The 22052-nt window shown below is 37.3% G+C and overlaps 1 protein-coding gene across 1 annotated transcript in view; it reads right to left on the reverse strand.

The window, feature by feature from the left end:
- Positions 1–1673: 1673 nt before the first annotated feature.
- The window catches only part of LOC306857632 (pro-neuregulin-3, membrane-bound isoform-like), a 160132-nt gene continuing 139753 nt past the window's right edge, over positions 1674–22052 (reverse strand). Inside the window, exons 3-9 of the mRNA XM_079397658.1 lie at positions 20015–20088; positions 15889–15918; positions 13207–13309; positions 12412–12529; positions 8608–8720; positions 8048–8236; positions 1674–2859 (exon numbers count right to left, since the gene is read on the reverse strand). Coding sequence (XP_079253784.1) covers positions 2208–2859; positions 8048–8236; positions 8608–8720; positions 12412–12529; positions 13207–13309; positions 15889–15918; positions 20015–20088 — 1279 coding nt within the window. The 3' untranslated portion in view covers positions 1674–2207. The remainder of the gene's footprint in view (positions 2860–8047; positions 8237–8607; positions 8721–12411; positions 12530–13206; positions 13310–15888; positions 15919–20014; positions 20089–22052) is intronic.

Here is a 22052-nt window from a genome sequence, read left to right on the forward strand (position 1 = left end):
AGCAATAATCAAATCAATGAAACAACCAATTTAGTACCATATTTTTCATGATAAAAATGCAGACCCATTTTAAGATTTCTTTGCAGGATATGTGCAAATGACTTCTATTTCACATAGATTGCACTGATTTGCAAGTGTGATATTGCTTAAGCATCCCATTTGTAATAGAAAATGTGTTTTGTTATTAAACACGAGAAGTTCTTCACATCCTTCACATCCAAACCAAAGCTATTTAAAATAAGCAATCGGTTTATCTACCGTATCATTGAATGCACTCATTATTCATTATCTTTTATCTATTGAATAATGAAAAAGCTAGTCATCCATCAGAAAGTGCCTCCAGTTTTGGTTTGAACTGTGTTGAATTGTGAAAGAATTTTCCTTAGCAGTTATTACAAATTTACAAATTTTTTACTCACAAGTTGCATTCTGGCGCAGTGCGAACCATCTATAGAGCGTGAATTCATTAGACAAATCAAACCAAAGGTACATTGCTGCAAAAAGAGTAATTTTGAAGTCACTGCAGCTCATTCCAGGTGACAGATACATTTCACTTCTTGCCACTGCCCTCATTGCGTCTATGTTCTCCGCACTTTGTGTTCAGCTCGGCACACATTTCCACCAGCATCTGTAGGTCTACCCCTGTTGTTCTGTGCATTTGTACTCTCCCTAATGTTAGCAGCTTGCCTCAAGAAACATCCTGCCTTTATTAATATATCAGCATAGATGAGAAATGGGCCTGCTCCTCAAACAGATGCAATAGTACAGGGATGCGGCGTTCTACCAAAAAAAAAAAAAACCCCGAGACATGCACACAGGACTCCGGCTCTTTGTACATTACATCAGTGTTTTCATGGATTCCTCCCATCGGAGCGAAGATTGACTTGAGATTGAATATTAAACTGGTGGATGAACATGTGTAATGTTCTCACAAAATGAAAGGATCACCCATTATGAGTTTCAAAGCCAATAGCTCACACAATATCCGTGGAGAGACACGGTGCACAAGAGCAAAACAAATATGTTTGTCTGCCAATTAATTAAAAAAATTGCCAAATGTTGCTTCTGTGGTGCTCGGTTGGAAGAAATTGTTGGCGCAGCCTGCCAGCGGTTGCGTTTTTTTTCTTATTTGGATTATAATGTCACCTCACGCTAAGACTCACCCTCAGAAAATTAGCCCGATAATTCATAAAGCGTTCTGGGTGCGACTCGCTCGTGTTGCCCTCGTTTGAGGTAAACACGACGAGAGACATCAATGACACCGTGCTTTAATCTTTCTGCTGATTAATTCCACCCTCACCTAAAAAAAATGAGCTAGTTAAGGAAACTTTTTTCCTTCCCTTTTGCGGTTTCAAATAGCTGATGCAAAATAATGAGTCTGGGCTTAATTAGCAAGAGCTACTTTCACAGGAGATAAACAAGTAAATGATTAAATCTGTTGATGGTCTCTTTGGATAGAGAGGCTGCCACATCTGACTCCGCCGATCTCTGTTGCCATGGAGACAGACGGTGACTCTGCCGGTTTCTCTCCATTCAGCACGTTCGTTGGATCGTTTCAGGCGATGGTTGCAGATACCTGACTGCGGCGCTCGGCGAGCTCTCTGCTAAAAACAGAAGGTGTGAGATGCACAACATCGATCGCACGGTTACGAGCAGATACTCTCTGATCAAATGACAGGGTGACATTCAGATTTTATTCAGAAACTGTCGTTTTTCTTCTCAAGACCTCAAGCAAAACAGACAAAAATACAGAGCTGGGCTGAGATTATAGAACAGCAGTTATTGGAAAAAAAGCTTCTGCATTACCATGTTTTGCATCTTTATTTTCGTCACTCGGTATGCCATATACATGGAATATATGACATACATATAGTTTTGACATCTATTATATTTTTTCTTCTTTACAGTAGAGAAACAACATTGAGATGACACACTATTTGGTTTCTAAATTGAAGCTTTTTGTTAAATAGTGGCATATAAATCCTCTCCAATACCTCTTTAGATCAACATCCCATCAAAGTCTTCGTTCTCTCGCATCTATTCACATTGTGTCGTCAGTAAGTCAAGAGTTTTAAATTGGGTTGTCAGTAGTTGTACTTCACGATGCAGTAAAATAGTTCCAAAAGTAAGTGTCTTGCACAAGCGGGGATGTTCTAGCCCCATCCACACCGACGTGGAGTTCCAAAGCAATCTTTGCGTTTATCCAATCAGCTTTTGGGATATGTGAGGCAGGCCACACCTCTAACCCCGTCAGAAAAAGAGCTGTCTTTTTTGCCCCCTGCAAACGGGATTTGTAAACCGTCATCCTGATGTCCTTCCCCGAAAGCAGAGCGGCCCTCCTGTCCTCCGGTAGCCTTAGACAGCAGGCTGGCGGCGTACTGCGTGGTTTTCGCCCCTGATCCCAGTACGGTCATAGAAATTACAGTCTTTGCTCGTCTGGAGCTTGTGCCTGATACCAAGGCTGTTGTGTAGGTAACAAGGCTTTTGTGTTTGATTTGGCCCCTTGACATCAGTGCAGACTCAGAGCAGGTGAGTGGCTGTGGATCCTGCACAGAGGAGCCACAATTTGCCACTGACTCCGCCTCAGTCTCAGGATTGATTAGGTTGTAGCTGGAAGATCCCCTACCCTCGTTTTGCAGCTTGTTCCCGCCCCCCTCCCCAAAATCAGGTCCCTGAACGGAGGGGATAATGGGTACAGAGTGGGCTCGGAAAGAAGGGGGCGGAAAGGTCGTTCCCTGGTCGAGACGAGTGCACGGAACGTCGGTGTAGCCCATCTTCGCTTTGGAATGGACGGAGAGCATAATTTGCATATTCAGATTGCAACGGCTAGGTTGATTGCTGTCCGAGTGAGACTGGCACCTAGAGGACGAGAAACCGAGGGAATTAGTACTTACATCTCATTATCCATTACACTGATTTTGTCTGTTACACACAAAAGAAATCGCTCAGCCACTGAGAATGTCGTGAAAACAATAACAACAACAACAACAACAAAAAAAAAATCACAGCAGCGATCAAATTATTTGAAGGTGGCGGGAATTTTGAATCTCAGTGTAACACTGTGTCCTAACTACACGCGACGCGACAGGATTCCAGCGAAATGCAGTTTGGCTGTCCACACTACACGGTACAACGCGACGCGACAGAATCAATCAAATATCACAGCCAATCAGAGGCGTGTGTGGGCGGGCTCTCTCTGGAAGTGCTCTGCACTCGCAGCGAAATGGATACGTTTATAATCATAATAATTCATAAATATTAAACCTTTTTAACATCATTAAATGTACATACTGAGTGACTGATAAGATCTTTGTCATGTAATACACTCGTTGGTTCACAGTGAGTCCACAGTTTTAACGGTTATCTTCGCTTTAAACTATTTTCAAGATCTGAGGTAAACTATCTGTTGTTGGTTTCAGTATGGCTATAAGGTCACACAATATGATATATACTCAGATTAGACACGTTTAACTTTGAATAAAGCACAAAATTATCTGAGATTATCTTTATAATTATAGTTTGTATGTTGTTGTTCCAGCTGCGACGTCGCGGAGATAGAAACCGGTTCTAAATTAGAAATTTTGCGTGTTGCCGTCACGGCTAGTTAGGACAAAACCTCTGATTAACATGGAAAAGATACCTTTTATCGCGTCGCGGCGTGTGTAGTTAGGACACGGTGTAATTATGTATAATCCGCAGCTTGGGCTGTGTGCCTGTGGTAGCATAAATGTTAAAGTTGAGCTTTAAAAAAAAAAATTAAAATTTTGCATATCAGTCGATATCGATTATTATCACGATAAATTTCATGTTTATTACTTTCAAGTTTAAAGGCAGATCTTTGCTCCCAAGTAAAAATAGTAGAAACCAGACCAATTGTAGAAACATTGTGGTTTTAAATGACTTTTTATGGTCAGAACACGACACTTCACACTTTAATGTTCTAATGAGTGATATTGTTTCAATTCTTGAAACAGGTTTGTGTTGCCTGACTTTGACACCTACTTTATCTGCAACACAGTCTGCGTGAAGGCTGAAATATTAATAAAAAAAATTTGTCTCTTAGAAATGCAAATTTGACAGTGGCTTGAGTTGACAATAGTATAGTAGCTTTAGTTAGAAGGCAGCTGTAAATTTGTGTTCAAATGATCAGCTTATCATTAAACTTAAAATTATCATTATCAACAGTAACATCAGTAAAAATTGCAACAACTTCATATTATATGGTGAAACTGAATTATTCTAAATGTTTGAGTTTAACCTTTAACCATTGGTCTTCCATAGTAGCATACATTTAGATCTAGATAACAGTTAAAACCACACATATAGCACCTAAATACCATGGTAAAAAATGGAACTATATGGTTTCTAGGTATTGGTGTGAAAAACAGTAAATGTCCAAATAAATTTAGCATAAATGCACAAATGCTGCAGCTTGATAAAAAACTACTGTAATTATATTCTATTTCTTTAATACATTTAATACATGTCTACATTAATAATATTATAAAATTCGATATGAATATCCCAAATTTATGCCATAATATTATAGTGCAGTTAGTGTTACTACATTTGTAGATTGAAAAGCCTTCTGACTTTATTCTTGCGGACAGCGTTTCACCTGGCTGTAAACTAGTTTAGCTTTCACACCTGGCCCTTTGTTTCGGAACCTGGCACATTTACCCCCTTAGCTCGGTTCTTTTGGGCATATGTGAACATGGCAGTCGCGCTCGGATCCGCGCCAAAACAATCGGTCCGAGATCGCCTGAACGAGGTGGTCTCGGCTCGATTGAAAACGAACTCTGGAGCGGTTCGGTTGTAGTGAGAAAGCAATCCGATCCAACGGACAAACGAACCAAGCTATATCACAATGCATGATGGGTAATTACGTAAATTTTGTGAAAAGCATTCACTTTGTTGTTTTTCTAATACCTCAAAATGAACCTGTGAGTCTGTGGGTGAGCATGCTTCTTCGCCATTCAAAATCAAAGCGCACTTTTTCATTTTCTAATGCCGTCTTATTGCTCTTCTTCGTAGTAGGTGCATTTTAAAAATGTTTTCCCGATGAATCCTGGACTCCTGCTCAAAATTATACATTTTTATAATGTATAATTCCATCCTGAAGGTGACAGCTGTGGAATCCCAGAAAATAAACCGTGGAACTTTGACCAATGAGAGAACAGTTTACTCGCGCGTGACTTGTATTAACAAATTTGGTCCATTTAGAAACTTTGCAGTGTGAAAGCAAACCGTACCAAGAATAAAAAAGCAACATTGTAATAATTTTAATCCGTTTCGGAACAAAGCAATGGATCAACAGGTGTGAAAGCACCCTAAATCAACGCTGTTTATCGAATCCAGCACACCTTGTGGTGACAAACCAAAAAATCTTTTGGTATTTTGCTGGGAGATTGCCGTGGAGTACCACTCAGATATTTCAAAGTGACCCAAGCGGGTTATCAAGGGTTTCTTAGATATAGAATCATAGGAAATGTTGTGGGTTTCTCAACGTTGAGGTTCAAACTGGCACAGTTATCACCCTCTTATCTAAACCTTGACATGATGACATTTCAGTGTAGCTTTGCAAGAGAACCAAGTCATTCTTGCTTTTTATATAAAGTGAATATACATTTACATTTATTCATTTAGCTGACGCTTTTATCCAAAGCGACTTACAATTGCTATATATATGTCAGAGGTCGCACGCCTCTGGAGCAACTAGGGGGTTAAGTGTCTTGCTCAGGGACACATTGGTGTCTCACAGTGGATTTGAACCCGGGTCTCTCACACCAAAGGCATGTGTCTTATCCACTGCGCCATCACCACCCACAATATAAAAGCATCAGACACACAAAAATGCTATGTTTTTTCACTTCCCTGAAACCCCAGCTCATCTGGCCAGTTATTGTCTGACATCAAAGACTGTTAAATAACAGGGCTTAAATAATTGAGCCCTATAACACAATGCACGGGTATTGAAAGTGTATTCTAGCTGCAGGTTAATCCGGCAGATCGCAGCAAATCAAAACAATATCTAAATATAACTGCACCGATGGCACACGCAGTTTCAATCCATATTTCATCTCTGACAGGTAAATAGGTGTCTTTGCAGAGGGTTTTTTTTTTTTTTCATAAAACTGAAAACATTCTGTGGGGGTCCTGCTGTCATAGCGAGGGGGGTAAGCGAGCTCTGCGTGCCCATCTCTCTCTCTTTCCCCCCTCTCCTCACTTCTTTTTTTCTCCATTAGTCTGGAGGGTGTCTCCATGGCAACAAGAGAGAGGTTCAGGGATGGTGTTGGTATTTTAAAGCTGTTAAGTCTAGAAATAGGTCAGTTCAGCCCCAGTCTGTCTCTCTCTGGGCCGGCCAAGACTGGCCTGAGAAAGGTTCAGAGAGGCTTATCAATATTTAATTAGTCGTGAACAATAAAAACAATAGCTGAATAGCGTGGACCCCTATAGAGGGGCTACCCATTGGTTGTTCTTTCATACATGAGCTTAAATTAATTAAGCAAAAGTCTAATTAAGCAAAACAGACTTTACAAAAAACACAGACAGCCCTGCTGCTAACACACTGGGAAAAAGAAAAACCCCCTTTTATAACCGTGTTAGTACGTATGTGCTTGATCACAGCCCTTAAATGAGTCTCCAAGCTCAAAGCTGCACTGTTTAAGAATGTAAATTATGGAAATAGGTCAAATAGAGGGAGTTTGGCAGAGAGTGGAGTTTACAAGTCACTGTGAAGCTGGATCAAGTTGGCATGGTAAAGAAAACATTGCTTGGAAATTCAGGAGTAAGTACTACTTGCACACATACACCCTACTTAACTGAAGGACATTATTCCTGCCATGGGCCCCGTCAATGAAATCCAGTTTCACTCTCTGACTCTATATTGTATGTTCCTTAGAAATCTCATTTGATCTGGTTCTAGACCATTCTATATGGAATAGTTCAGAGCTTATGGTGTTTATCCTCAACATATATGGGGTTTTCTTAAATTATGGGCACCTTTGGGCCTTTGAACCTGACTTAATTTGTCTACTAACAATGTCAAATAGTGTTGCAAATGTTTGGGGTCGGTAAGATTTTTTAATGCTTTGGAAAGAAGGCTTTTAAGCCTACCAAGGCTGCATTTTTCTTGCTTTAAATACAGTAAAACAGTGATATTTTGATATATTATTAAAATATAATGTAATTAATTCCTGTAATGGCCAAGTTCAATTTTCAGCAACTTCATGCAGTATAATTCAGTGTCAACTGAGCTTTTAGAATACATGCGAATTTGGTTGTGCTGCTTAATATATTTGTGGAAACCCTGATAATTGTATATGGATTCTATGACTAAGAGAAAGCTGAAAATCTTTTGTAACCTCGTAAATGTTTTTTATGTCACTCTTGATCAGTTTTCTTTGCTGAATAAAAATCTTAATTTCTTTTTTTTTTAATTAGGAAAAAAACTAACTTCCAAACCTTTGAAAAGAACATGCATCACAAGAGAATTGTAATTTTTCATAATTTTTCTGATCCAACAAGTGTCATTTCCACCACATTTCAAATAATGAAGAAAATTATAGTGATTGAAATCATTTATTTACCATAGCTATAGCCTTTTATATATCAAAAATGCACACAATCAGTTTTTGGTACATTTTGATAAAATTAAACAAATATTCTGTTAAGTCATGTGTGGGGATCATTTCCCACATCTTGTTTAGCTCAAGCATGCTCATTACCGACACTGTCTCCATTGGTAACCAATTAGATAAATTTATGATAAAATTTTTTTTTAAAATTTTCATTATGGTGGACATGACAATTTCTGGAAGACATTTTTACAAAAAATATTTGTTTATATTTATTTCATCCATTGTTTTGGTAAGTTAAATCATAGTTAAATCAAAATGTGATATATTTGTTTTCGAAAGTCTGAAAAAAGTCTTTAAAAACAAACATATTCATAAATAAAGTGTTTGTTTGATAAGTGTTGTAGTTAGATCTTGGGGTGGGAAAAAATAAATCATTGGAAGTTTGTTTGTTGTATTTTATTGCTCACCTTCTCAAAGATTGTGGCATCACCTCATTCACCTCCACTTCCTGCAGATGTTTATAGGAATGAAGAGAATCTCGAGATCCTCCACTGAGATGATGGCATGGTCTAGAGATGGGCGGGGTCCACTTTGAGACAGCTCGATAATTGGATACCTTGTGTTTTAGGGCAGGGCTTGATGAGAAGGAGCAGCTTCTGTAGAAACAGATAAAAGCTTCCGTGGTAAGGAGACAAAGATTTCATATGAGACAGCCTTAGGTTAGCACATGGCTCTAACGCTTAAATATCAGATAATTAATTCAGGCCTTGTGTAAGATTCTTTCTATAAATCAGTGCTTTTAAACAACTATTGTGGAGAAAATATTCCACCATAATTCGGAAATGTAAATTATCATGGTTGCTACCAATTACAATTATTATAATTCTTTTAAGTGGCTTATTTTTGACGTTAACATATGGTGCCATATTGAGAGCTGATTAAATTTCTTCCTCCGTTGCTTTCAATTCTGTGGAGAGGGACGGAGTGTCAGAAGTTTTACAATAGATGTGAAGCTCTGGGAAAGTACCTGCAGCGCTTCCCCATGGAGAGACTGCGATTATGATTTGGTAGAGAAACTTTAGAGTTGCTGAGAACGATGCTGGCTGCCTGCGGAGAGGAGAAACCATGGGCTCTTCTGCTCTGTAGAGACGAACAGGAAATAAAACACATTATTACAGACGAACCAATCTGTATAGCGGATGACCTCAATGATTGTCATGACTCATGTCATTTCCATCCATTTGTGAATGATTCATGGGTGTTACAAAAATGAGAGTGAGAAAATTTAGATGAGTAGTTGCTCAGACGTGCTGGCTGTGATGTCATGAAATGGTAGCAGCTCAGCTCAGCTCATGAATATTAATTAGGATATGCCAAATCTATTTCAAGTGATGTGTTATTGTTTTTGGTTAAACAGATAAGGTCTGTATTGGAGCATTTGTTCATAGCCTACTCTAATTTAAAAAGTGAGCATAGCATTGCATAACATTAGATATGTCCCTAAAATCATATAAAAACAAAAACAATTTCAATAGCACATTGATTCGTTAATTAATCATTACACACTGGGCTGAGGGAGAAATCACTCTAAGCAATAAGTATACTAAGTATCACTTTTTATTTCTCCTCTTTTCTACTACTGTTTCAGTTTTTATAACCATTTCTTACTATGTGTAAGTAAGTTGATGTTTTTATCATGTGTGTTTGGCAGTGTTATTTCTTAGGATTACTGATAAACTATACTGTCGTGATTTGTATTTGTTATCTATTTTAATTTTAGTTAAATAATGTCTGAATGTATTATGTCTGTATAGGTCTTTTATTAAGTTTTAGTTTTATTTAATTTTAGTTATTTTAATACTTCAACAAACTAAATGGAAATGAATTGATATATATATTTATAAATGTGTATGTATATATATATATATATATAATATGTATGTGTGTATGGTTGTACATGTACATATATATATATATATATATTAGTTGTTGTTTTTTGGTGTTTGGCTTAGTGTTATGTTAGAATCATTATTATACTCTTATACCTTTTGTTCTTTAATATTTTGAACTGTTTTTAGCTTTTTTTTCATTTAAATGTTAAGTTTTGAAATTTTGTTATATGCATTTGTCATTTTTATTTAATTTCTTTATTTTTAAAATGTGTATAGGTAGTATTTATAAAGTTTTGGATCTGTTTTTAGTTGTTTTAATACTACAATTGATTGCTTCTGTTGTCCTCATTTGTAAGTCGCTTTGGATAAAAGCGTTTGCTAAATGACTAAATAATAATAAATAATAAGCAAGTTCACATGCCTGAATAATTTTGTGACATTTAATTTGACAACTTCTTCCCTATATCTGCAACTGTTGGGTCATGATGTTGTAGGACAGTGGAAGAATGCATGAAACTCTAAATGAGGCCTGAAAATGACTTATTGGTCCAGCAATAAGATTTTTCCCTTTTGGTTCAGAGTCTGTCCTGATATAACTTATTTTAATTAATCCAAATTGCAGCTGAACTGCAGGGGATGTAAACTATGATTAAAAAATCTGGGGTCAGTACAATTTGTGTAGTGTTTTTGAAAGAAGCAGTTTATGTTCACCAAGGCAGCATTTATTTAATCAAAAATACAGTAAAAACAGCAATAATGTGAAATAGAAATGAATTTAAAATACATTTTAATATGCTTTAAAGTGGCATTTACTCCTTTTATAGCAAGGTTGAATTTTGTCACATGAGCCTCAGAAATCATTCTTACTTTATGCTGATTTGGTGCTCTTATTATCATGGTTGAAAATACTTTTGCTAGCTACTAGAGCTAATATTCATGATACATGTTTTTGTAGATTCTTTGCTAAAAAGAAGACTCAAAGGAAAATCATTTACTTGAAATATAAATCTTTTGTAACAAATGTCTTCACTGTCACTTTTGATCAATTTAATGCTTCCGTGCTGAATAAAAATATTCACTCTTTCTTTCACTTTGCAATAGTAATGGGAGCACATTTGTTTGATTTTGTTTCATGGCTTAACTAGAACAGATAGTGAGCTGCGTGCATCTGGGAGCCATGTGAACACTGTCGCTTTCCGCCAATGATGACAACCGCAACCACTCAGCAAAACATTAAAATCTAATTCCAGCGCCGGATTGCCACTTGTTATAACACACACTAACAAAATGAAAACTCTTTCTCAGAAATTAGAGATGCTTCCTCTGTATTACATTCATAGCTGCTGCAAGCTATTTCATGAAGTGGTTTGGACACAACCAGCTGTAAATGACACCTACAGTTGCTCTTGTGCTTTCTCAGTGTTGTGCAGCATCTCATCTCACTTCCCCTCACTTGAACAGACAGATAAACGTAGGAATACACACACAGGCCAAAGACAAAATGAAGGGATCATGAACTCTGAAGAGAGGCCGTATGGAGATGTTCACTCTGTGATATACAGGCCCCTCAGTGAGGGAAAGCCACTTTAATTACACTTTACATTTAAACTGCAGATTAAGCGAGACACACTCTGATTATTCTTCCTTTCGACTTCCCCAGTCAGGAATTAATCTCAGACAAGATTATATTAATTAACTCCTAAACTATTTTTTTTTCAGTCCGCTCTTAAAATTAAAGTCATTATCTTACAACAACCCAGCAATCCGAGAGCAGCCTGCAATAAGTATCCCGAGCTCCCCTCCCAGTGTCACCAGAGCTGGAAAAGACAGTCGATAATGCAGTTATTCCAGTTAGTGAAATCTCCCTTCCTCTGCTTGTCTTGTGGAACATCATTAAAACGATTGAGTTTGACTTTAAACTAGTCTGGGGCCTTACAGCTGAACAAGCATGTCCTTCACTGCTGCTTCCTTGGGGACCTGTTAGCATTTTTCTTCTCTCCAAAAAGAAAATTGGATGATTTCTGACCACCCTTCCATTGCTTCAACAGGGTGAGAAAACTCAGAGGAAGAGAAGCAGAACAGCAGCGCTTAATTGTAAAAAACTTTCTGAAGGAGGGGTGAAACATGCAAAATCCAAGTGAAGTCTGAACAAAAGATTGGAGCTCCCCCTCTCAGCCCCTTCCTAAATTACTTTTTTAGTTGTCTGCTACTAACTCAGCAGATTTTGGTGACGATTATATAAGCGGTCCAATTAAAGGTTTGCTGTGCATGCTTGGATTAGCAAGAGTGACACTCATCTGATATGCTGCATTTACACACTATTTGCATTTTCAGATAAATGACTTCTGCAAGGAAATGTAAATGTTAACCATTGGGAATAATTTAAGCACGATTCCTCACTCTCATTGGACCTGATGACACACATGGGAATGTGAGCCGTAAACATTTGTGTATGGGATGAGAATGAACTGCCAAGTGGCAGCATTGAGAGACTGATCTTCCAGTTTGGATAATGTAACCCTATTCATCCAGTTCTTCATCAGCTAGGTGGCTGACTGCCTTTGACTGTTGCATCAGATAGATGCAGTGTTTACTCCCCGAGCTGCATGCAGTGTTATTTCTGTCAGCTTGAGGGATCTTCGGAGTAGGTGGGAAAGCAGTAAAGCCGTGGAGGGTATCATTCCTCCAACTGCCTGCTGGCCAATTGTATTCATTACTGGTGACTGTTATGCACAGGGGAATTTATTTGAATCTCCATTACAGCACATTTGGGGAGCTTGATTTCCGACTGTACACGTATATGTTTGGTATATGCACTGGTGCGGAGATGTAGGCTTTTTTTTGGACAAGTGATCATTATGTGCTTTGTCAGCACAAATGTGGACTTCATGCAGATTTGCTCTCTGGGACATAAACAAACAGCAGCTGCGAAACGTCACCTTCTGAAGCTGGAGGGCGCTCTCGAGTCGGGGGCTGGATTTAGACATGAGACCCGAGGCGTTGACAGTACTGTCCCTCAAGTTGCGAATTTCGGTCAGATGCTTCTCTCTTTGTCTCCTGCAAAGTGTTAATACATTTTTAAACCACAAAATTTAATTTCCTGTATTGGGACTTCAAGAGGGTCAGTGAAGCATATGAGAAAAGTAAAACTTGTTTAGTTCGTGACAGGTTCTTAGAAATTTATTTTTTGTATTCATGTTGGTTTTATATGATTTAAACAATATTCCTTAGGTCTTTAAAAAAAACATTGTGTACACATTATGTTATTACATTTTTTTTTTCTTACTACTAATATAATAAATTATTAATTAAAAAAATATTATGTTTTGGGGGAGTTGCATCATGACATTTTACAACCTAACCTTAACTTATCACGACAATTTTGAAATGATTAATTATTTCATGAGACCTTGACACATGACCAGTTTTACAGACAGCTTTTCAAATATTAATAAGCAGTGAAGTAGCATTGTTAAAAGATTTATTCTCTAAGAAATAATAAGCCAAACTATTATGCCAAACTACTAAAGAATGTTTTCTTTTCAAGAATTTCTTTTTTTGAAAATAAAATCATAGAAGAGGCATAAGCCATTGTATATATGCTTTGCAATGTCAATACATTTTTAATTGTCTTTTTATATTTTATTAGTTATATTCCCTTCAAAAACAAATACTCTCAGAATGATTATGTTGAAACCATGTAATTTCAGCTTCCAAGGATGATTTGGACTCACTTGTTTTTGCAGTAAAGAGCCATGCAAGCCACTCCCAGCAGGCTGATCCCCATGGCTATGCTGAAGATGGACAATATCTGTCTCTGATAGGTTTCTGCACTCTCTGAAAAGACAGACAAGGACAGCACACACTCATCTTCAGGCTTTATTCACAGTCATCACTATGCCAGTCTTGATTGAACAAAATAATCTTGTGTAGCTAATTGGCTCTCATAAGCTGGAGAAAAAAGAAAGAAATCACAATAATGGAAACATTCCCTGTGCGAAAGAATATGAACTTTTAGAGATGACTGGAAAGAGACTGTCTTAAAACTAATCGTCTAGTTCTATCATTTAACTAGCATGCAAACATGTGCACACAATCACATTTGATTTAATGATCAGGGACAGAGAGCAGAGAAACATGCAGGGAGCTGTCAGCTAGACATTCATATGTGTCAGAGGTCAGGCAGGCTTGAAATGCATTTGAAGAAAGAATCGGTCTAATGATCAGTTTATAGGCCACAAGTAGTACCCTATGAAATCCGTTTTATTTTTTCCAGATTCCATTTTATTTTTTCTGGATTCTTTTTTTTTTTCCCTAGACTTTTTGATTTTGAGTTTTAATGGTTAAATTAAGTTTTATTCATCAAAAAGCATGTCTAATTAATTGAACAATGACACTTATAATATCAAACAGCAATTCATTTTATGTTTAAAAAAAAATATTTTTCAGGCCCAATGAAATTTGTTTTTTTTTTATTAAATTCAGTTTTATTTTTTTACCAAATTCTGTTTTCCATTAATTTTCTGGATTCCATTTTAATGGTTTCATTAAATATTAATAATCAGAAGCATCTCTAATTAATTGATTTTAGAAAAAAAAATGATAGAGATTATGTTCATGTGTTCATATACTCATACTGAGGCGGCAGAGACTGAAAACACAGCGAGTGTCACGTGCACTTCAGTATGATTCTGTCTGCGTTTTCTGCATTGCGGAAATCATAGGCCGTTACACGAGCACAACTGAACTGAACTAAAATTTGAATTGTTATGACAGGAAGTGGAATGACACCTTGACAAGTTAAAATAATAGCATGCAGGGAAATGAAGTGTTCTTCTATTTGTTCAGTTCAGTTTTTTTCAGCTATAATATCTAAAGGATAATGACCCTCATTAGTACTCATCTGGGAGAAGTTCCACTAGATGTCAGAACATGGATGCTGAGATTTGCTGTATGACTCATATCCTGCCATTCAATTGATTGTAAAGGTGTTCAAAGGAATTCAGGTCTGAGCTTTGTTCTTCAAAGCTAGTTGTACTCCACCAGAATCAGTAAATATCTATGTGTATCTATCTATGTGCACAGGAGCAGAAAATGGCCATTCAAAACTGTCTAGTGTTGGTGGAAAACCGAGAACAGCTAGTGGGACAGCAGGGACCAAAAGACTGGTCCTCACAGGACACTGAGCCCTGGTTTGGTGGAGGGTCTCTGCGAGCAGATGGCTAGACTCCCTCACAAACATACACCCGTGACTGAAATGCTCTCTCATGCCACAAATGCACAGAGCTGACCATTCATGCACACGTGCACTCAACAATCCCCCCCCACACACACACAGTCTCTCTCTCTCTCTCTCTCTCTCTCATGGAAAACACTCCGTAATGGCCACTACTGGACTCGCTCACCATCCAGATTAAAATCACTGAGGCAGTCATTTCCTAGAAGCAGAAATGCATATCAGTTCCACTTTAACTATCTCTCCTTCTCTGACAGTTTTTGAGGAAATCTTGAGGCGAGTGTGTGAAGCACGACTAATGGAAAACTTCACAGGATTCACTCGTTCACTTAAAGAAATGCTTTCAGGTGTCAGGCACATGAGAAAGGACGGTAGGGCAGGGTGTGTAGATAAAGAAGGGGAGAAAGCCTGTGGAAAATCCATTTTCACACAGTTTTTTGGGCTGCTTTAAGTCTGTGGATACTGTGGTTTGTCAGGGTAAAGGCATGTATTTAGCCCTGGGCTGTGTGATATTTCTAATCTCCAGAGACTTGCTATGCAACATGCGACCTCAGCAAGGTGCACACCTTGGGGCTTTGCTGTAATTAACAGCGACATACAGTAGCATCATGCGCAGACGAGTGCAAGCAGACACACACGTATGCGCACAAACCGCACAGACCGCATCGCCCATACAGATGCTGCCCTGTGCCTTTACAATACATTTCTTTTGCTCTGTTTCCATGGAAACTCAAGAACATTAGGCTTCTGTCAGGAACAGAGAGCATCATGTGTGTTTGTATACATTAATGCTGGTCAAGAACTAGAGGAGAAGCCTGTGGGTGTTTATTTTTCGAACATCATCATGATGGTTGGTTTAAATTTATAGGAATTTATTTGAGAAAGAGCCTGTTTTAAATTCATTTTAACCATTTAAATGGTTCTGCGGTGTGACGGATGCATTTCAGTTAAAGTCTTTCAATTCAAGTGTGGTCATAAAATATTTAAAATTATATAGAAAATTAACAGTGAATGATGTAAATGTGTAAAAAATATAATTACAAATTATATATATATATATATAGATCCAAGATGGAGTACCAATCCAAAAGATTTCACATCAAGTAATTCTGTGCACGTTAATGAGGCAGAAAAGAAAAGGGGTTTAAGAAACTATAAAAAAAAAAATTAACTTCCTTACCCATAAACTCAATGCCCAGCTCATCTGCTGCTTCAGGGAGTAATAACAGAGAAAAGTGGTTAAACAGAGGGAGAGAAAGACAGAAACAAGGAAAGAGATGTTATTATACAGATTTCCACAAACAAAAACATATTAAATCACCCAGATAATAACCGTGAATAAAAAGCAAGCAAGATTTGTCTCAACTAAAACTGTTCATTGTTCAGAAAGAGAAAAGATTCTGTAGCGGCATCGTTTCTGCTACAAAAATAGCTTTCTCTTGATTACCCAAGATACGAGCAGCCACAATATTGAAGAGAGTGAAGCAGTTTATAATCAAAAGCACATAAAGGCCTGTTAGTTGCCTGTAGAAAAGATAGACTCCCCTAGAGAAGCTGGATTTTGTCAGAGACGGGCTTTAGAAATGCCTCTATGTCAACTGTAATGCCCAGGAGATGCTTAAAATTGTCTTTTCTAGTTGCAAAATTGTATTAATTCATCCGAAGGCTTCAACCAATATGCCTCTTCTTTAAGGGAGTGTTCTCCAGCAGAGCACGGCACAAGCAAATCGCCTATCTAAATGCAGACTCTCTCTCTCTCCTCTATCCCACTGAAGCCTCAGAACTGCTGGTCCTGATAAAGAGAAGAACACTCATGCTCTTTTCATTTGAATAGTCCCTTTTTTCACGCCACTGTAAAATAATCTAATTTAAATTAAAATGAAACCCTCACACTTAATTGCTTTTCTGACAGAGGTGGTCTAAGGTTTTTAAATAGACTGCGGCTTGACCGAGAAAGATTATTTTAGTGGACATACTTAGAGGGGAAAAAACTGAATTCAAACAGTGACAGAAAACCTTCTGTCAAATGATGAATCGCCACATAGTAGCCTCAATTTTTCAGCGCTGCGTTTTTGCATATATTCATGCGGCAATTTAAACATGATCTGTGGGAAAATAATGAGCCGAAATGTCTATTTTTTTTTTTCTCGAAGCGGTCATGCAGCAGTTCTTAATGAGAATGCAAGGAATGGTAGTTTTAGCCAATTCCTGTTTATGATTTAAATTCGTGGCGAATCAGGATAGAACCCTTGTTTACTGGCAGCAGCACCATAGTGCAGGCACAACGAAGTATGAGGAATCGCTTAAAGGTTGTTTTGAATGCTAATGTAAGCAGAATTGTTGGTAATACTCCTACCCGAGATTTTAAAACACTGTCTCTCCTCTGGGCCTTTTGAATTCGCAGTGTTTTGTGGAATCGGGTAAGATTTTTAAAAAACACAACACGGCTCTGTGAGACAAAAGGCCCAGGCGACGATCCAGCGGTTCTGTCGTATCCCTACTGCCAGCATTGCTTGGCCCATTCATGCTGCGGCTGCCTCTGATTGCCCACAATAACTGCCACATTCATCCAGTCATAATCGCTGTGCTGTCATGAGCCACACACAAAAAGTCATTAAGCACGGATATGCATGCATTCCTCGAATCCTGGCAGCAAGGTCCTGATGTACTGCTCCCATAAACCACAGCCTTCCATCCCTTGTCCCGTCACCCTTGGGAGACATTTACGCCATCGAAGACAGATGGGACCCAGCGCACTGCATCAACGTCAGTCGCCCAGAGACTGAGTGGAAGAGCTACAAAAATGAATCAAATCCTTAATCCTTCTGTTAGTTGGAGCAATAGGTGAAAGCTCCTTTGTGCGGCTTACTTACATAGCCTAATGCTCAAGAGATAAACACCTAAATGAGAGGGGCCACTGTCCCCTGAGCAAGCCAGTCGTGAAATCCGTCTCCCTTGAGTCACCGGCTGAACCCCCGGCTTATCCACAGCTTGGAAAACGGCTTCACTAACCAAACTCCTTCCACACAAAAATGAATATTCTGTCATCACTTTCTCACAAAAAATTGTTTCTTAACACTATGCTGGTCACTCTTGTATGTGCAATTGCAATAAAAGGAGTTAAACCTTCAAAAGCGTTCATAAAAGTGGTTCTTCTAAAGACAATAGCTTTTTGCATAAAACACTGCATTGAACATTTTCCCCTCATGTGAGCTACAACCAGATTAAGTCAGAACTTGAGAACCAAATGAGTAAAATTGATGAACAAATCATTTAGATAATTTTTTGTTAACCTAATCATTAAAAAGATTCCATTTAAAAGAGTAGATTTGTGAATTAGACAACACTACTCGTCTCATTAACTTAATTTTAGGTTTGTTTATTGCACAGTTTATGAAATTTTTTTTTCAGTGAGATTTTTAACCATTACAACCAGATTACTGAATCAGAACATGAGAAAAAAATGAGTAAGATGTGAACTAGGGGTGTAACTGTTCATATTACCCACGGTTTGGTTGTATCATGGTTTTAGAGTCACCGTTTCGGTACGTGCTATATGTGCTATATAGGGAAACAAGGACTATTGTCAAATAAAAATAAAGAAAATAAGAACAAATAACCTAATTACAAGCAACAGCACAAATAAATACAATAGAGCAAATATACAAATAAAATAAACCATGCTTTTCAACTTTTTTAGGTAGGTCTAACATTAGTTTTTAGGTACATAAATTGAATAAAGTAATCAAATGTAAAATAACACTGCATATTTGACTGTATAAATTAAAGATCAATCCTTGTTAAAGTTACAAAAGCTGTTCAATCAAGAGCAGTGAGTGATTTCCTTGTCTTTTGTTGTTTGATTAACATAAAAAAACGTGCTGTCACTTTAAGACAACGCATGGATCTAGTGCACTGATAATGTACGTTCAACTGCATGCCTAACCGTAAGTGAAGAACGCTACGGTTCAATTTTTTACTGAGAACGTTACACCCCTAATGTGAACAAATCATTTAGGTCAGTTTTATCAACCAAATCAATCAATTTGTTAAAAAGATTAAATTCAAAACAGTGATTTTTTCATGAATACTATAATTTGGCTTTGAATTGAAAAGAACTGAAATATAGTGCATGATACATGTGGACCACTTTTGAGGATACTTATATGCATTGTTTTTACAGCTTGAAAACATCAGTCCCCAAAAGAGCATGGAAACTAATTTTTCAACTTAAAGTGCACTAGGTTGTTGTCTCACTCGCTGTAAAAGATCACTCCCCAAAAGCTAGACAATTCATACAACGCAAGCCATTCCGAGAAACAGTCTTGCTGTAGATTCATCGGTGTGCTGGACAGCTCTTTTCTCCACTTTATGCTTCCTTGGCTTCAACTTCCTTTCATATCGGTATAATAGCTCTCGGAAAGTTGAGTCACCGGAAGAAGGTTTTATGAATCAAGGCTATGTGAGGTTTCACAAATCTCTCCAATACCAACCTATGAGAAAACAAACATCTCTCTTCGACAGCTTTTTCAGTGACTATAAACTTTCCTTTGGCTACTTGTGCTCTTCTCTCTTTTTTTAAACCTGTGAGACACTCATCTAGCACAGAAATAGCTAATGACTTTAACATCGACCTAAAATTAGCAAAGCAATTACTTGCATTCAGGGACTTTCATAATGGTGGAGGAAATGTACTCTTCATGAAAAATGGTCATTTGATAACATTTCATAGCCACTTTGAGCCTTGTTAGAATCTGCAATCACATTGTATAGCAGGACAATGAAAGTGAACGGGTTACGCACTATCTGTCAAGCTAAACAAAATCCTGCTCTTGCAGAGTAAGAGAAGAGCTTTCCCATAGAGAAAATAGTATATGCAAATGCTTTCTGATTTTCATGAGAGTATGGCATTGTAGGGTGATGGCAATTTCAGCACTTAGAGCGAGAGGTATAATTAACTACTTAAGCAATACCCGGTTCTGAGAAAACGCCAGAGAACTCTCAGCCCTGGAGGCTAAGAGACTCACCTGATGCTAGAGAGGCAGGAAACTTATAAAACTAAGACTGGAAAGCAAGTAAACAACAAGTAAATTATGTTCTCTCATCTTTGGTTTGCTGTATCATGAAGAATTTTGTTTCCAAAGGGCTTTGTTTTGTTCATGCTAGTAGACTGGAAATGTGTGTGAAATAATTCAATAACTTTGTGTTTATCCGAACCACATTCATTTTTCCATGTGTTCCATTATATTAAAAATATTCCCTCATATTTTCCTTGAAAGAAAAAATACAGTGACAAAAATACATACTTGGGTCTGATAAGATAGAGTCTGTCTTCGGGACAAACTGGTCACAACGAAGTCCACGGTAACCCTCTTTACACCTGCAACGGAAGAAGAATGTTCAACATTTCAGTAATATAAATGATCTGATCTGAGGATGTTCTTATTTTATTAGACAAAGTTAAAGACATTTGTTGCATAGATCTCTATTTCAAACAAATGCTGTTTTATTCAGAGAATTCTGAAAAACAAAATCATGTTTCAATGAATATATTAAGCAGCACACCTGTTTCCACATTGATAATCATAGGAAATGTTTTTCAGTAATAAATCCGCATATTAGAGTGATTTCTGAAGGACCTTTTGACACTGAAGACTAGAATAATGGCTGCTGAAAATTTAGCTTTGACACCACAGCTTCACTATATATTAAATTAGAAAGAGTTGTAGCAATATTTCACAGTATTACAGTTCTTATTGTATTTTAGATTTTTTTTAAATAAATGAAGCCTTGGTGAGATCCAAACATTTTCAGGTGGTAGTGTATATTTCAGGGATAGTTTACATTTTAATATGCTATCTTTTCGTCACTCTTTTATTTTAAATCACCTTTTAGTTGTTTTTGCAGCTCATGTAAAGACAGTTTAGTTTACCAAAAAAAAAAAAAAAAAAAGATTAAAAAAAGAATTTACTGTCACTTACTCACTTATTATACTTTAATTTTATGGAGAAAAAATATTTCAAAGTATCTTTTTTATGTAGTGTGATAAATGACAGAATTTTCATTTTGGGATTAACTACCCCTTTGAACAGTCCTGTGGTGTGACAAATAAATTTTTCAAAGTCCAAATATCCTATGCGATCTCTCAACTAATATAAAGTCATAAAAACAGCATTATCTAATTAGTAGAAAATGTTTAAAATAGTTCTAGAAGGATCATGTCACACTGCTGGGCACCACCGTCACTGCTTGACATGTCATGCCAACCCATTTAGAATACAGATGCGACATTTATAATACTGCGTCCACATGTCCATCCATCATTATGTCACTTTCACAGAGAGATTGACTCAGCATTAGAAATCAGAATATCCAGAAATGTTATAAATTAGCCTCATGAAGAAAAGGACGAGGAAGTAGAAGAGGGAGGGGTGATAGGGACAAGAAAGAAGAAGAAAAATAGGGATAACAAGGCGGGTTTGTCCAGAGCTCAGTGGTGCCTGCACTCACACAGATAACACAGTCTTGACATTTATGTCACATCCCCACTGAGCTATGGGACCGTATGGAAAAGACGAACGCATTTGACTAGACTCTTACTGTGAGATCTATGAGAAACAGGGGACTTCTTCCAAAAGTAACAATGTGTTCTGAATCGGTGTAGAAGAACCACAGAGAACACCAGCTGCCCTCCAGCTAAAGCATTTCAGATGCTTCTAATCTTCTAATCTCTCGCTTGCCCTTTCCTCGCATATTTTTGAAGTCTTCCCTTACGAAAAATAAGTTTATTCAAGTCTACAATTAGGATACTTCTTTTAAACTAAAAAGAGGAAAGTATACTTTTAGTCTACTTTTTATGTACTTCTCAGAAATGGGCTTTATGTACTTCTCAGAAATATACTTAAAATGACATTTAAGTTTACTTGATACACTTTGAAAAAAATCTAAATATATTTGAGTTATACTTGTACTCCCAGAATCCGTGTTTTCATTGTTATAAGGTAGGGGGCGCTAGTACACATCTTCTGTTCAGAATTTAAAAAAAAAAACACAAGTGAATACGAAACCAAAAAAACAGATGCTTCCACATGTAATCTAACACAATCATCAGACATAAAACAGCATCAAAACTGTGTAATGTTATGTAATAAAATGACGACCAATGAAGAGGTACCGTATTGACCCGAATACAAGACGACCCTGATTATAAGACGACCCCCCTTTTTCCAGATGTAGGCCTACCAAATCTTTTTTTTCTCTATAAAAACACATTTTTTCTTAAATTTTCATATTTAAATTTTTGTTTTGAAAGTATGGTAAATACTGGTAAAATATACCAACAAT

This window comes from Barbus barbus, assembly GCF_936440315.1.
Source record: "Barbus barbus genome assembly, chromosome: 38".
NCBI classification, from domain to species: domain Eukaryota; kingdom Metazoa; phylum Chordata; class Actinopteri; order Cypriniformes; family Cyprinidae; genus Barbus; species Barbus barbus.